General features: G+C 46.1%; 1 protein-coding gene across 4 annotated transcripts in view; it reads right to left on the reverse strand.

Moving 5' to 3' along the window:
* The window catches only part of MAP3K8 (mitogen-activated protein kinase kinase kinase 8), a 35537-nt gene that overhangs the window by 13317 nt on the left and 6653 nt on the right, over nt 1-15567 (reverse strand). The window contains exons 1-3 of one of the 4 annotated variants that reach the window (XM_073334368.1): nt 14035-14134; nt 4513-4873; nt 514-678 (exon numbers count right to left, since the gene is read on the reverse strand). In XM_073334368.1, the coding sequence (XP_073190469.1) occupies nt 514-678; nt 4513-4848 (501 nt within the window). In that variant the 5' untranslated portion in view covers nt 4849-4873; nt 14035-14134. The other 3 variants (XM_073334365.1, XM_073334367.1, XM_073334366.1) reach the window with 3 other exon arrangements.

Consider the following 15567-nt stretch of genomic DNA (forward strand, 5'->3'; position numbering starts at 1 on the left):
GTCAGCCAATGAGAGTTTTGCCATTGACTTCAATGGGGCTAGGTTTTCATCTCCGATGTTGTGTTATACCGATGGCTGTAAGATTTAATGTAAATACTTCTAAAGAATACTAGTTAAGCAACAGGTCTGCTCAGCACTGCAGTTACACAAATCACTGTATGTTTTCAGAATGCTGAAGCTTTTACCTCTTACATCCCCCAAACGACGGTTTTCCTCTAAAGAAATGCACTTTCTTAAAAAATGCAGAATGCAACATTTCAACATTTTGGCTGACAGTGCAGCAGGAAAAAAAGCCATGCTTAGTAATTCAAACACTAAGCACTCTTCAAAAAAATGAATTAGTACAAACGTTAATTGTAGAACGTCTCCCGCTCCCCCCACTAATCCAATAAAACCAAAAGCGATACCCGCAACTAGCACTGAAATTAAATGCAGAAATATCCTCTTTTAACGCGTTAAATATATCACATTGCACAATATTTATTTGGGGAGAAAAGCACCATGCTAACATACCAGCTTGCATGCCATTCGCTTTTTTGTCTCTCTGTCTTGTGCCAAGTACACTTTCCCAAAAGCTCCTCGAGGAATAAAATCAGAGCCAATATTCCTGTAGGTCAGCTTCCATGGAAACAAAAGTACATCGGAGTCAATTTGATAGCGCCCATTTTTTGGAGTGATCTATAAAAGAAAAAAATAGCAAAGAAACAAATGTTATAAAGGTAGGTACTTCAACTTCAGAAAATTCTACACGTGCAGTGAAAGGGTCATCACTTGAGTCTACATAATTCAGCATTTCCTGATCAACACCTTTGCATACATGTGATTCCTATGATATAATTTAGTCATCTTTATTTAGAAACATAGAATGAGAATAGCATGAGGCCTACTCATTACTGGCAGATATATTTACATTTTTATCCAATGATTAATCTTCTATAAGTTGCAATTAATTGCCTGGCAACACCACCACATTTACTGAGACTAACCATGAGGGTTGTGTAAGTTTACCTGAAGGCTTGTTTGTTCTTTACTGGGTTCTGATAAACCTGTTATGCCACATAGCTATTACTCACAGACTATGTCACAGAAGATGAGTAAGACTTTCTGCATTTCCTAACATCACACAGTGCAGGGGAATAAGACTTACAAATCATCAAGAAATGAGATTTTCTGCAGCTTATTAAAAGGCACAAATATGGCTTAAACTTTGCCATGTGTCCTCACATTCTTTGAATTATACCATGAAACAAAGTTATACATGATTTTATAAATCTGTAATGATATATGTAGCACTTCAATCTTTGATGCTATTATACTTCCAGCGAATAAGTTTTCAATTAATTCAGTCTTATTTTACAATAAAGATATTATATTCCAGATATGGATAGTCTGTTTACTGGGATTTAACAAGGTTCTGAATTCACATAAAGAAACAAAAACAGACCAATGCAGTACATTAGTTTCACACCTGCGACACAAGGTGTCTCACATACTGTATTGCAAAGCACCTCAGTTGCACACTACACACAATAGCATGTTGTGGAGATTAATGTTTTTAAAGTGTCATTCATGTAAAAACAAATCTAATCTATCTATGTTTGAAATAACAGCAGATTTTTTCAATAACAAAACGATTTTCTTGATGGTCAAAACTGATAGTTATGTATTGCACCTACCTGCAAGAATAAGATGTTAAAATAATGAAAGCTTTGTTTATATTTTGATGATTATGAGCAGACACAAAAACAAGTTGTTATACTTCAAATTACACTACATACACATTGTGGACAGTGGAGCAAAAGCTGACGCAAAAGGAACATATATTTAATGTCCATCTCTCTGTTCATTCCATATATTACTAGCACAGAGGCTGAAAAATGTAATAAGTTTTCCAGTAGAACAACATTTCGTATTTCTTAGGAATTTTTTTCCATCTTTTAGGAAGTAGCAAATACATTTGTAAGAAACTATTATGGCCTCTGCCACAGATCAACCGTGAGTTTTCCCCTTATAAAATTTCTCATACTTTCCCAGACCACAAGATATCATCAGGAGGTTCTCTCTGCTTCCAAAATTCTGCCAGAGCAAACTTTGAGGACTCTGTGAGAAGGAGCAAAAGCAATTCTGTATTCTGGAAGACACAGGACTTTTTATCTTGGAGCCCTAAAAACATATGAATTGCTCCATGGGAAAACCAAGACCAACGGTGCAACTGGTAATTTCACTTTTGTTAAATCTAGCTATTGGGTTGTTTAGAAAATGGAGATGCTTTGAAGTAACCTTCAAGGTTCAATGGTAATTTTAAAAAACAAGATGAAAACTTTATTAAAACTAAACTAAGACTAGAGGCCTGAATCTGTCAAACAACCCAATTTCTGGTGTGCTATCCCAGCAAATTTTGAGAGGATAATTGATCTCTCACCTCAGTGGAATGAGCAACCGAACATGTAGCAAAATAAACAGTTCCCTACATTATGATCACTGTAGGATCATTTATTTATATCTAATTTAATTTAAAGTGGCTTGAAAAATACACAGGTAACTTGGTTACTAAAACACAGGGTATGGCAGTAACTAAAAAACAGACGCCCTGGAGCCTTTTCACTAAAAGAGCAATTCCTGCATCCCAGAATGAAGTCCTTGAGGCCAAGCTATGTAAGTGAGTGCAAAGGAATGGGATGGAGGGACATCTGTCCCACCAACACCTGCATGGTAGTGGAATCACTCTGCTTCCACTGCAGCAGACCAAAGATGACAATCATTCTGCACCTCCCCGCCACTCCTCCGCTTTTCAGTGGGCAGAGACTGGTGGATCCGCATAGAGGTGACCCGTTGGCAATACCCTGGACTCCACTCCTCAGTTGCCTAACTGGTTGCGTGCACCCACAAACTGCAGGTTCATGCATACACATCTATTATCTGCATAAATGATATGCACACAAAATAACCGTGTACCTAATTGAACGTCTATCCAGGTGCGTCACAAATATGCAGCACAATATTTTCAATAGTTTCTGTGCATAGGCTAAATAAGCAAAGCCACATTTCACAGTGTCATCTAGTTTAAAAAGTGAACATATGTTCACAAAAATACTGCACAGTTTGAAAAACTTATAAACATTTGAGACAATTGGGATTGATTGCGCCAATGCCTTGCCAACATAACGGAGAGAACACATGGAAAAGGACTGTTTTGGTGATGGGGGGGTCATGCTAATATTTAGATTAGGATAGAGAGGGAGAGAGAATTTTGAACTCAAGAAAAGAAATAGGTACAATATACAATAAACAGCGCATTTGAGAGTTTAGACTCAAATGTTTTTCATTCAGCTTTAGAACTAGTCTGTTCTTTATGTACGCTCAATCTTTAACCTGAAGGTCTCCTGACACTGTATTAGCAGATTTAAGGATGACAAGAGCTTTGAGTCAGCAGAAACAAGTTCTTCATACCCCATGACCTAAGGTCAAGAATTAGAGAAACCATCAGCCCTTACTTTTAGATTTCTACCAACTCCCAGTGAGCTTTTAATTTTGAATCTTAGAACGTGTAATAATAGGACTGCTCTGAAAGCCACCACTCATAGTTATCATTACTCACGGCTGTGTATAAAAGATGGGCTCAAGTCCAGAGTTTAAATGTTACCAAAGTTCAGATCCAGGGTTTTCATATATATATATATATATATATATATATATATATATATATATATATATATACACACACACACACACATACATATATATGCCCATGCCCCCAGTCTGAAAACCCTGGATCTGAACTTTGGGAACATTTTAACTCTGGACATGGGCCCATCTTTTATATATATATATATATATATATATATATATATATGGGTAACAAACATACCTCTCTACCTACCAAGGGCCAAAATGTGGGATGCAAAGTGTGGCAAAGATCGAAAATGAGGGAGACAAAAAAAAAAAAAAATCCATCCTGGAAACTTTAAATGCTCTGGGATTCATTTGTTTTGTGCGTAACTCTTTCTACCACCTCTGTTCCATGACCGTTTATTTATGTATGTAAGTAGTTTTCAACAACAGACTTCTATGGAATGCAAATAACTTTGGGACCAAAATGAACACTTCAAAATGAGGGGCATTTGACAGTTATGGTAACAAAGCGTTTTGTAATTCTTAAACAATCACTGCGTTGCTAACCATTCCTTATTGTAATTTTCTACAGTCTGTAAATGGATTGTGTGTATGTCGATTATCACATTTTGTACCAGTTAGCACTAATAGGGAGAAGTAATTCTAATGAGATACACTGTTCCAATATTGACTTTTGGGGGAGGGAGGGATGCTTTTTGATTAAAATCAGGTGGAATAATCTTATTGATCACTCTTTTCCTTACAATTATGACATACCTCCTATTGTTATTGTTGGGTGTTACTATGTCAATGTATGTTTAAGAATTTGTAGGTTTGTTTTTAGTTTGCAGTAATTACATTCAAAATGTTCTATTCTCTTTTTCTTGCAAAATGACATACCATGTTTAATAGGATTCCAGATTCTTGTCGTCTCTGTCCATTAATTTGCTTTGCAGTGTTGGACACCTGATTTGCAAAAGCGAGCAAGTCTTCCTCAGTCCCGTACCTGACACATGACAGCAAAGACACCTCTCTTCCACGGAATAATAAGGATTCTGTACATCCCCCATTTTGATTAGTTTCTTGGCACATAGTAATCAGACTGTCTTCGTAAACTGCCAGCTCTCCATTTGGGTAAAAGTTCTCCATAATGTCTATCACATCAGACACATTTAAGTGCGTTAGCAACAAGTCAATCTCCTCTTTATTGTCGCTATCAGTGCTCATATACTCCATTACTATCTGGTTTTCTAAACTTCACCTGTAAAAGTCAAACAAAAATAAATGTTAGAAGCATTACTAGCATTTAAACAAATAGTTTTGGCTAAATAGACAAGAACAGGATGAGGAATGTGTATTTATTATACTGTTAGGTTTTAAATTGAAATCTTTTTCCCACATATAATTGGTAAATCTGCACATAATTAGCAGTACACTGAAGTAATGTTAGTGATATACCTTGTTTTTATATCAGAAGCGAACAACAGCTTTACAAAAAGGTGTCATTTCTCCTTCTCTGCTATGACTCCCAAAGAACACTAGATATCCCATAAAGCATTCAATGATCAAGGACACTGATCAGCAAACAATGCGAGAAGCAAAATGCAGGTTGTGTAATACCATGGTACAAATTAAATGGTGCATCACCACTAGTGTCTGCCACAGGATAATCTACACAGTAAAAAAATATGGGGTTTGACTTTAAGATGCAAGTATTGTGATACAGCATGGCCAGAGGACAGCAGGAGAGTGTATTTTTTGAAGCGGAAAGAATTTTATTTGTGTAACACTTACAAAGAATCACCAAAAAGGATAAAGCAAAACTATGCAACAAACCAAAGCAAACACAAGGTATAACACAGCAGCCTTCAGGAGGGAGACGTGTTCAGGCTAGCCTGGGCCCAGAGCCGGGGGGCTTCCTCGACACTCGTGGTCTTCCACCCTCCTGAGTTACCTGGTGGCCTAGAGCAGGGGGGGCTTCCTCGACACTCATGGTCTTCCACCCCCTCGAGTTACCTAGTGCCACGCCCAGTGTCACCGATTATTCCTCTCCTGAGAGTGCCCGACAAGATGGGCACGGCTGCGGGGTGGGCGGTTTGGGGGTGGGGGGGGACGTACACCACATGTGATAGGACCCCTCCTAGGTGACAGTGATGATGGTATCCACAGCGGCAACGGCTGGGGCTGGGGTCTCTCACTCTTCCCCTCAATCAAAGGGTCAGACGGAGGGAACCGGACGGGGTCACCAAGCAGAGAACCTCGGACAGCGCCCACCGCTCCTCGAAGGCGTCAAGGGAGTCGGTGGACGCCGCCCAGAGGAACTCCACCCGGATACGTGAATGTACTGAGGATCAGAAAACGGCCCTACAATCGCAGGACGCTTCATTAGCCAACCTCCCCTCTCTGGTTTTATAAATGGCTGTTTTAGCTAGGGCTAGGAGGAGGATAACCAGGAGATCTCGCAATTTTGTGGGGCCACGGATGGGGAGTGTGTAAATAAAAAGGAGAGGGGAAAAGTGTAGCCAAAAGCATAATAAAATATTCGTGAGGAGCCGGAAAAGGGGCTGCAGCCTGGCACACTCTAAATATACGTGCCCCAGGGTTTCCCTCACGTTGCAAAAAGGGCAAGTATCCAGGATGGGGGTGAACCGTGTCAAAAACACGCCCATGCTCACAGCTCCGTGAAGGAGCCGCCAACTAATGTCCCCGACGGGCCTCGGGACCAAGGTGGAATACAGGCTGGCCCACCGGGGTTGCTCACCCTCCAAAGGTGGCAGGAGGTCCCGCCACTTTGTATCGGGGCGGGACACCAGGGTGTGAAGCGTGAGTGTGTATAGATGTTTCCGTGGCGCGATTTGGAAGCTGACCGGCTGCAGTTCATGCTGCCGGCTCGCCGTGAAAGGGTGAGGGGTTTGTTGGGATCTACGGGGTAGGGGCTCAATTGAAAGGTCTGGCAGGCCTGGGGTAGAGGGTGGGTGGGGTGCGCCCTCGCTCAGGGCTCGGTTGAGATAAGCCCGAGCAGCGGGCGTCAAGGCGGCCTTCACCTCCTGAAGTACGCGCCGGGGGGTACGAGGTCTGGAGAGCCCCATGCGCCGAGCCAGCATCAGGGGATCCAGCCAGTCTCCCCGGTTGTAGTCCAGGAGGTCTCCGACTCTCGTGACTTCCGCCAGGACCAAACTCTGGCGCACCGAGTGGGACTCCGCCGCCTGCACACGGAGCTGGGGGTTGCGTAGCAGGGGCTCCGCGAGGAGGTCTGCTCCCACGGTGGCCGCCACAGACCTGGTCATTGAAAACAGTTTCCAGGTCCGGAGGAGGTCCTTGTAGAAGACCGGCAGCCCGGAGAGGTCTCGCGGAAAATCTCCCGGACAAAAATAAAAGAGCTGCCGGTCATATCGGAGCCCTTGGAAGCGACGCAGGAAGGCATGCGCCAATATGCTCCACGTTGAACTACCTGCACTATAAAGGAGCCTCTGCAGGGCCTGGAGGCAGAAGACACGGACCTGAGTGTGCAGACACTTCAGGCCCTGCCCTCCTTCCTTCAGGGGTAGATGAAGAACAGGGGCCCAGTGCATTCCTGACCAAAAGAACTCTAGAATCGATGTCCGGAGGTTGGTCAGGAAACCCGGGGCCGGGACCAGGGTGTTGAGCCGGTACCAGAGCATGGACAGGACTAGTTGGTTAAGCACCAGTGCTCTCCCTCAGAGGGAGAGACATCAGAGTAGTCTCGTCCATTTCCGGAGCCGCTCTATCACCCCGCCTTCTAAATTTTGCCAGTTCTCCGGCGGAGAAGGGTGCGTGGCAGAAAGGTAAACGCCTAGGTAGAGCAGTGGACCCGCGCTTCACCGGATGGTCTGAAGCGCGGGTGGGAGGGAGCTCACCTGCCACCAGTCCCCCACCGCCAAGCCAGAGCTCTTGACCCAGTTGACTCGGGTGGAGAAGGCTGCCGAATAGATGGCCTGGCAAGCCTCCACCCGCGCCAAGTCGCCCGGGTCCTGGACCACGAGCAGCACATCATCTGCGTACGCTGACAGGACCAGCCGCAGCTCCGACTCCCGCAGCACCAACCCCGTCAACCTCCTGCAGAGGAGACAGAGGAAGGGCTCGATCGCCAGCGCGTACAGCTGGCCCGAGAGGGGGCACCCCTGCCGTACTCCCTCGCCCGAAGCTGACCGGTTCGGTCAGGGTCCAGTTGAGCCTAACCAGACACTCCGCGGAAGCGTACAGCACCTGGAGAAAACTCACAAACTGAGGTCCAAATCCAAACGCCTGCAGAGTGCCCAGGAGGTACCCATGGTCCACTCTATCGAACGCCTTCTCTTGATTAAGAGACAGGACGGCGAATGACAGACCGTCTCTATGCCCGAGTTCCAAAAGATCTCGGACTAGAAATAGGTTGTCAAAAATGCTGCGACCCGGGACAGTATAGGTCTGGTCTGGGTGGATCACGTCCGCCATCATGGACCCTAGCCGCAGCGAGGTTGCTTTCGCTACGATTTTGTAGTCCGTGCTAAGGAGTGAGACGGGACGCCAGTTTTGTAAATCGCGGAGGTCCCCCTTCTTCTGCAACAAGGCGAGCACTGCTCGCCTGCACGAAAGAGGTAGGACCCCACCCTGCAAAGACTCAGCCCAGACAATGGCCAGGTCTGGGCAAAGGATGTCCCAGAACGCGCGGTAGAAGTCCACAGTCAGCCCGTCCATGCCCGTAGATTTATTGGTGGGCATGCAACGGAGGGCTTCCGAGAACTCGGCCAGGGTGAGAGGCAGCTCTAGTCGGTCTCGGTCGCCCACGCTGACCGTGGGGAGTTCCTCCCAGAGCACCCTGCAAGCGCCAGGATCGGTCGGATCCGGGGAGAAAAGGCTTGTGTAGAAGTCACGGGCCCTCCCACACATCTCCACCGGATCCGTGAGGGGGGCGCCGTCTTCTGCTAGAAGGCAGGTGACGTCTGAGGCAGCATGGGGTGGGGAGCGGTTCTCCTTGGGGCGGGCCCTCTCCTATGCCCGGTAATATCTTTGCTGCACCCTCCTCCATAGTCTCTGCTGGACTGTTAACAGCAAGGGCGGGGCTTCCTCGCTCGTCTGGGCGTTGTAGGGGAGGTGTCTCTTGGGCCTGGGCAGGAGCAGCGGTGGATCGAGCAGGAGAAGAGGTGGTTTCAGATGTCGGGCGGCCAGGGGCGTCGGCAATGACGGAGCCGATGTCCTGCCGGGTCTCGGGGGTCTCGGAACTAAAGCAGGGGCAAAAAGCAAGGAAAGCCCAGGCCAGAGGGCAGCAGGAGAGTGTAAGAAGGGAGCCTTCTTCCCTGTAGAGGGAAGAAAGTTTGCTATAGATTAATTAAAGCACCTGAAGCCAATTAGAGCACCTCATAAACCCCCCCCTGCTTCAATCAGACAAGGAAAGGAGTTGAAGCAGAGTGGATTGGCCTTGGAGCAGAGAGCAGTTTGGAGGGAAGCAGAGGAGAATTTGGAAAAATGCTATGGTGGGCTAAGAAGACTAAGACCTGAGGTAAAGGGATACCTGGTTTGTGCAGAGGGAGGGCAGGAAGCCCCACAAGCTGAAGGGCAGGAGAGGGAAGTCACCTAGGGGAAGGAACTGCTAGTTCAAGTGGTTTACTGCTATCCCTAGGGCCCCTGGGCTAGGACCTAGAGTAGAGGGCGGGCCCGGGTCCCTCCCTTTCCACTCCCCTCCTCTAGGACACTAGTGGGGCAATTAAATACCCCAGTTCAGGGGTGAGAAACGGTGCCCTGAACGCTCCCCAAGAAGAGAAAGCATGAGACCCATTAAAGTAGTGCCAGCAATTTGCCACAGTGTATATATATGCTAGCAAATGCTCAGTATTCAAATCTGTAAGAGGATCCAGAGGAGCCAAGAAAATACTTTTTTTCAGATTGCTGAACTGTAGCATGTCTGTCCTTACCATCCTCATCTTTATTCCACGTTTATTTTTTTCTTCATTTGTTTTTCAGGTTATATAGAGCACTTTTCCACTAACAAAAATTTAATGCTATTTCAACCAAATTACTCCCCAACCCACAAACGCTAAGAATCTTCCTACTCAAACTGCATCCACACGCCAGCCCCCTTAAATGCAGGTTAAATAAGACTAAGGGGGCTCTTTCATATAGATTTCATTAGCCAACGAACTCTTACCTGAAATTAATTCTGGTTGCACTGCACAAAACCATAAAAAAAAAAACCTAATACAATGAGTTCAATCTGATTTTTCTGTATATTCAGTCCCTCTTCACAGTTGACTGCATAAAATTCTGCACCTTTGTTTGTTCTTTTCAAACCACTCTGCAAACCTGTCCAGAAATGACCAACCTCCTAAAACTGAATGACTGCCCCATGCTCATATGATCATCACTTCATTGGTCTCATGGAAAGAAAAGCAGAAGATCACAAGATTCAGATAAGGGGAATTTTTGAAGAGAAAAAGATGACAGTGCACACGAGAATCAAAAAGATCTAGATTTCCAAGTAGGGTAGGAAATCAGTTCCGCAGTGTCGGTTTCCACATTTTAATTTCTATGTTTGCCATTTGGATACACCAGGGAAAGAGGATCCTGCCTTTCCCCTAGAATGGAGTAAAGTGCAGCCCATTCACATATCTTCTGTTTGCTTTTTCCACAATCTAACATAACCACATACACCAGGGTAGCAGAGGAAAACCAGAAAGTGACACCTAAAAAAACCAGGTAAGTACAAGCTACTCATCTTGAGGACAGGTAGCAGACATAATCTGCTAAGGCTGTCAGGAAGTGCAGCATGCCTAGCTGTAGTTTCTGGTCAAGATGTTATCTTTGCTCCCCTCCCTGTGAGGTCATGGAACCCTTCTGGCAAATATGTCACACATAGAGAGCATTTACGTCAGAACCAGCATTGGAGAAAAGTAAAGCAAATGACGTGGTTGACATGGCTGATAACTTCAGACCACATGGTGCAGGTTTGAGTGTAGGTCAGGAAAACTCAGCAGATCTGGACCACGGAAAGGGAAGTGGTAGCTCTGCAACATGCTCCCCCACTTCTCTGCTGTCCCTTCAGGCTCCATGGCTAGAAAGAGAAGGGGGCAGAAAGCAAAAGCATCTCCCCACACCCACGTGCAGCATAAATTAATGTTGCTGCACTAACCTAGACCAATTCAGATCACCCTCTGCCAAGTGAATGCAAGCACATATCCCCTGTCCTTAAGAAGGGGGCTTTAGGGGAGCTGAGCAAAGCATGGCACTAGCAATAATTACTAGCATTATGAGGGTGGGAGGGCCACAAAAAAACAGCAATGAAAATGGCCAGAATATTGTCAATTGTCCTTATCTATGGCTTGGGGAAAATGCAGACTGCATCAGAGACTTGGGAGGTTACTGCAGGTGGGGAAAAGCAATGAACAACACTGTTTTCTTATTTGGAAGATGATTTTCATTACAATAAGATGTAGAAGGTTTTTCTTTTAATAAAAAATAGCTAAAATTCCACAGAAATTAACATCTTAAGCACCACGCAACAAGGATGGCTCCCACTTGCCCCTGGAGAATTTACTATTTCCCCCCAAGCCTACTTAGTACTGCATATATTTGAATATGCAAAATAGGGATCAAGTCACTCCCACTTTAGTTCACTGTCCAAATGTTTGTAGAAGTCAAGTCTGTAAATTGGTTTCACTCATGTTTAAATGGAATTCTGCTTTCACCTACAGAAGCCAAATAATAAAATAAAATGTATGCATTTATGTGAGCTGACTAAAGTTTAAGCATGAGACTTCCTTGATCCTCGGTCATCACTCCATCATCATCATCACATGAGTAATTAGCAAGTCAGACTATTTTTTCAAGAGCAGTTTTTAGCCACAAGCCTCCTCACAAAAAAAAGAAAAATCTGTTGCTTTAACAACTTCTGCATTTTCAGTCTTAAAAAGAAATCAAAAACCCTACACATAACTGGAGGTCTCAGTTCTCTGAGACCCCAGGGCACCTGCATCCATACAGGATTCCTTGCAGGATCAGAGCCTGAAAATGAAAACTAATTGACTCAATGAAAACACATCTCTACTTACCTTTTTCCTCATTAAAAAAAAAAAAAGCCATGGTCTTACTGTAGTGTGACCGGCCATCAGTAATACATAAAAGAGTGAATCCTGTATTTTTACTTTAAGTGCTTTCAAAGAAAGAGTGACATGGCTTGGAAAGTACACTCTCCCACCACCGAAGAAACTTTCCCTGCAGAAAAGCCTATGACATTTATTTCTACAAAATTTAGGCTCTCAACAGGGAAAAAAAACTTCTAGCCCTAATGATTGTAACTGATAACCTTCCAGATATAAACCAACACAACTATATCTCCTTTAGTCTGCAGACAGACAGTTCCCATAAAACTGGAGGAAAGACACCTGCAGCAGTGTAAAAAATATAAATGACCTTAAATTGTCTTTAGGGCTGCTCAGATTGGGGAGAGGAGCCAGGAAATGGACAAGAACCATGTCAATCTACAGTCTAAGGAACTCTAGAGGGGAATCTTCAAACTTGACAGACTGCTGCTAGACACAGGCTAATAAGTTAGACAGAACCCCTGAATATGGACAGTGCTTTGGTAGGAATCCCAGCACCTTCTAAGCAACATTCCTAGGCTTCTTATCACATACTAACAAAGTCCAGGAAGTATCAGGTCATTCCCCCATTTTTACATTTGCCACTAGCTACCGATAGTGGGCCAAATTCTGTGCTGAGTTCCATAGACAGACATTTGGTGTTACTTCATTAAACTCTCTGGAGTTACTAGACTTACATTTGTGTAATTCAAAGCAGAATTTGTCTCTGTGTCTTTATCTCATTAATTGAATATAGTCAGTGTGATGGAATATTTTCTGGACAGTAATCTTCACTAGGAGACAGGGGTCCCTTCAAAAGGGTTTTTAAATGAGAACATGGCTGCACCTCACGGTCACTTATACAATGCCATCAAACAATATGACCTGCTACAACTGTGGTACCTTGAACAGCCATTTGTTCTATCTATATTTAAAGTGGACCCTGTCTACAGTTTATGATGTAGCCTTTAAACAATAATGCTTAACATAGTGCTTAACTAATTCAATGGGAGGTGGAAAAGGTTACTGCCTACCAGGGCTTTATCAGCTAGTTAAAACACAACCCTGGCCAACTCAAGCTTCAAGTGTGTGAACCACAGATCCACTAGGAGCATCCACAGAATTACCTTGGTGCATTACATCAGCTATGTTCCTCTTTAGCACAGACATAACCTAATTTTGGAGAAATATGTTTTCTGACTACATCTTTCCCATACCTGATCTAATACAACTTGCCATAGTAAAATACATGACCAAAGCAGATAATTCATGGTGGGGGCCATGCAAGAACCTAGAACACATACTTCAATGTGGGTCAAAGGAATATCCCTGCTGGAACCCCAGGGAATAGGTTGGGTTACACTAAACATTTCACTTCAATAGAAAACAAAGTCTACACTGCTGCCTGCTACACTGTCTTACTCACCACTTCTTCTATCTTTACACGTGTGTGTCATTAAAACCCACCAAAAGTGTCACAGGGAAAAAGCTAATACTCTAACCACTCTCCTTCCTTAACTTCCCCTCCTCCCCAAAATTCATATGTATATATTTTTACACATTTCCAAGCAACATTTCTTTCTAACAGCAAGGAGCATCCCACTCCAATACAGCGGGCGGCTTGTGCCCAGCTCGTTTCCCCTCCAGTTTTGGCAACAGCTGCCAAAGCATTTTACAAACAATACCGCTTAACTGCAAATGGCGTTTGAGCAAATGAAATCCCACTGGCAGAGATGGCAGCTCCAGCAATTCGCAGAGCCCGGGAAACCCCCGTCTCCTCTCGAGAGCAGTTCCTGGAGCCGGTGTGTTTGGAGGGCGGTATACAGGCCCCCAGCCCAGGAGCAGTGACATCCCCTAACATGGGGGCAGATGCTCTCGCCATGTGGGTCGCGGCGGGGAAATCAGGGCGACCCCTGAAACAAGAGGCTCTACCCCCCCCCCAGCTGGGGATCTGCCCGCCCCCCCCCCCGGCACGCATCGCCCAGCCCCGCTCCCAGCCAGCGTTACCTGCCGCTATGCGCCCCCGCGGGAGGCAGGGCTCCAGTGAGCGGGGCGCCGGCCGGGCGCATCGGCAGCGCTGAGCTCCAGCTAGTAACTCCGTGAGAGGCGGAAGAGCAGGTAGCTCCGGGTGCCTGAGCAGCCGCCCCGGGGGTGGTGACGCACCCGCAGGGAGGGAGACGGGGCGGGCCTGACAGTTTCTATTTCACTTGCCGGAACCCGAAAGAGAAAAGCCAGCGCGTCTGGAAACCGGCGGAAAATCCGCCGCTGCAGCCGCCTCCCACCTGAGCTCTGCTGGGGAAGGGTCTTTCCTAGCCCCGAGGAGGGGTCCGCGGGGCCACAGCGCTACCTTTTCTGGGCAACGCATGGCAGGAGCAAAGTCTCCCGTCCCCTCCCGATGCGTAACGTGCAAGGGAGCTGCAGTGATGGTTTCTCTGTGCAGCCCTAAGAACATCGTCCCGACCCCCACCCCGGTGCAATGCAAGAAGGCTGATGGGAGAGGGAGTGTTCCTGACCCCGGGCCGGTGCAATGCAAGAGGGCTGATGGGGGCGGAAGTGTATTTTCCCGACCCCCACCCCGGTGCAATGCAAGAGGGCTGATGGGGGCGGAAGTGTATTTTCCCGACCCCCACCCCGGTGCAATGCAAGAGGGCTGATGGGGGCGGAAGTGTATTTTCCCGACCCCCACCCTGGTGCAATGCAAGAGGGCTGATGGGAGAGTGGAGGTGTATTTTCCCGACCCCCACCCCGGTGCAATGCAAGAGGGCTGATGGGGGCGGAAGTGTATTTTCCCGACCCCCACCCTGGTGCAATGCAAGAGGGCTGATGGGAGAGTGGAGGTGTATTTTCCCGACCCCCACCCTGGTGCAATGCAAGAGGGCTGATGGGAGAGTGGAGGTGTATTTTCCCGACCCCCACCCTGGTGCAATGCAAGAGGGCTGATGGGAGAGTGGAGGTCTATTTTCCCGATCCCCACCCCGGTGCAATGCAGGGGAGAAGGAAGGAGGCTAGTCGTGGGATGTGAACGTGAGGCTAGCTACCTCCCCCCCCGCCCCCCGCTTTCCACACTGGAAAGTGCAGATTGTTCTTGGCTTTTGCTGACCTAGTTACCAGAAGTCCCCGCCCAGCTGCCCGGCCGCCAGCCTGTTTCGCAATGCCCGTCCCCGTATGATACAAACGAGGAGGAGGCCTTTCGGGGATCCATCATATACCTGGCGACCAAATAGGCCAGGGCTCCAGCCTCGGGGAGCACCTAGGTCTGCAGAGCCTAAACAGCATAACCCGGCAGCTCCTCTCCAGCCCCCTTAGCTCACAGAACTCCACGCAGATTACGAATTAAGTCTCACAACCCCCTATGAGAGGCATCCAGTATGGCCAACCCTAAATGTTTAGGTTTCAGAGTAACAGCCGTGTTAGTCTGTATTTGCAAAAAGAAAAGGAGTACTTGTGGCACCTTAGAGACTAACCAATTTATTTGAGCATGAGCTTTCATGAGCTACAGCTCACTTCAGATGCATATCGTGGAAACTGCAGCAGACTCTGATGAAGTGAGCTGTAGCTCACAAAAGCTTATGCTCAAATAAATTGGTTAGTCTCTAAGGTGCCACAAGTACTCCTTTTCTTTTTCCTAAATGTTTAAACATCATGAATCAGACACAGCAAAAATCATGAGATTGACTTTAAAACCAGGAGATTATGTAAAAATAATAGATTTGCTCTTGTTTTTATTTGCCTTCTGCTTATTGAGCCTTTAGGGTGCACTGGAGTCACATTTTCTCCACAGCCATGAGGGCTAGAAACTTAGTTTCTCTTTAAGAATGAAGGCTGAAATCATCACATATCCACTGGACTCCAGGAAGCTGGTTCTTTAAGGAAAACAATA

This window comes from Lepidochelys kempii, chromosome 2 (genome assembly GCF_965140265.1).
Source record: "Lepidochelys kempii isolate rLepKem1 chromosome 2, rLepKem1.hap2, whole genome shotgun sequence".
Taxonomy (NCBI): Eukaryota; Metazoa; Chordata; order Testudines; family Cheloniidae; genus Lepidochelys; species Lepidochelys kempii.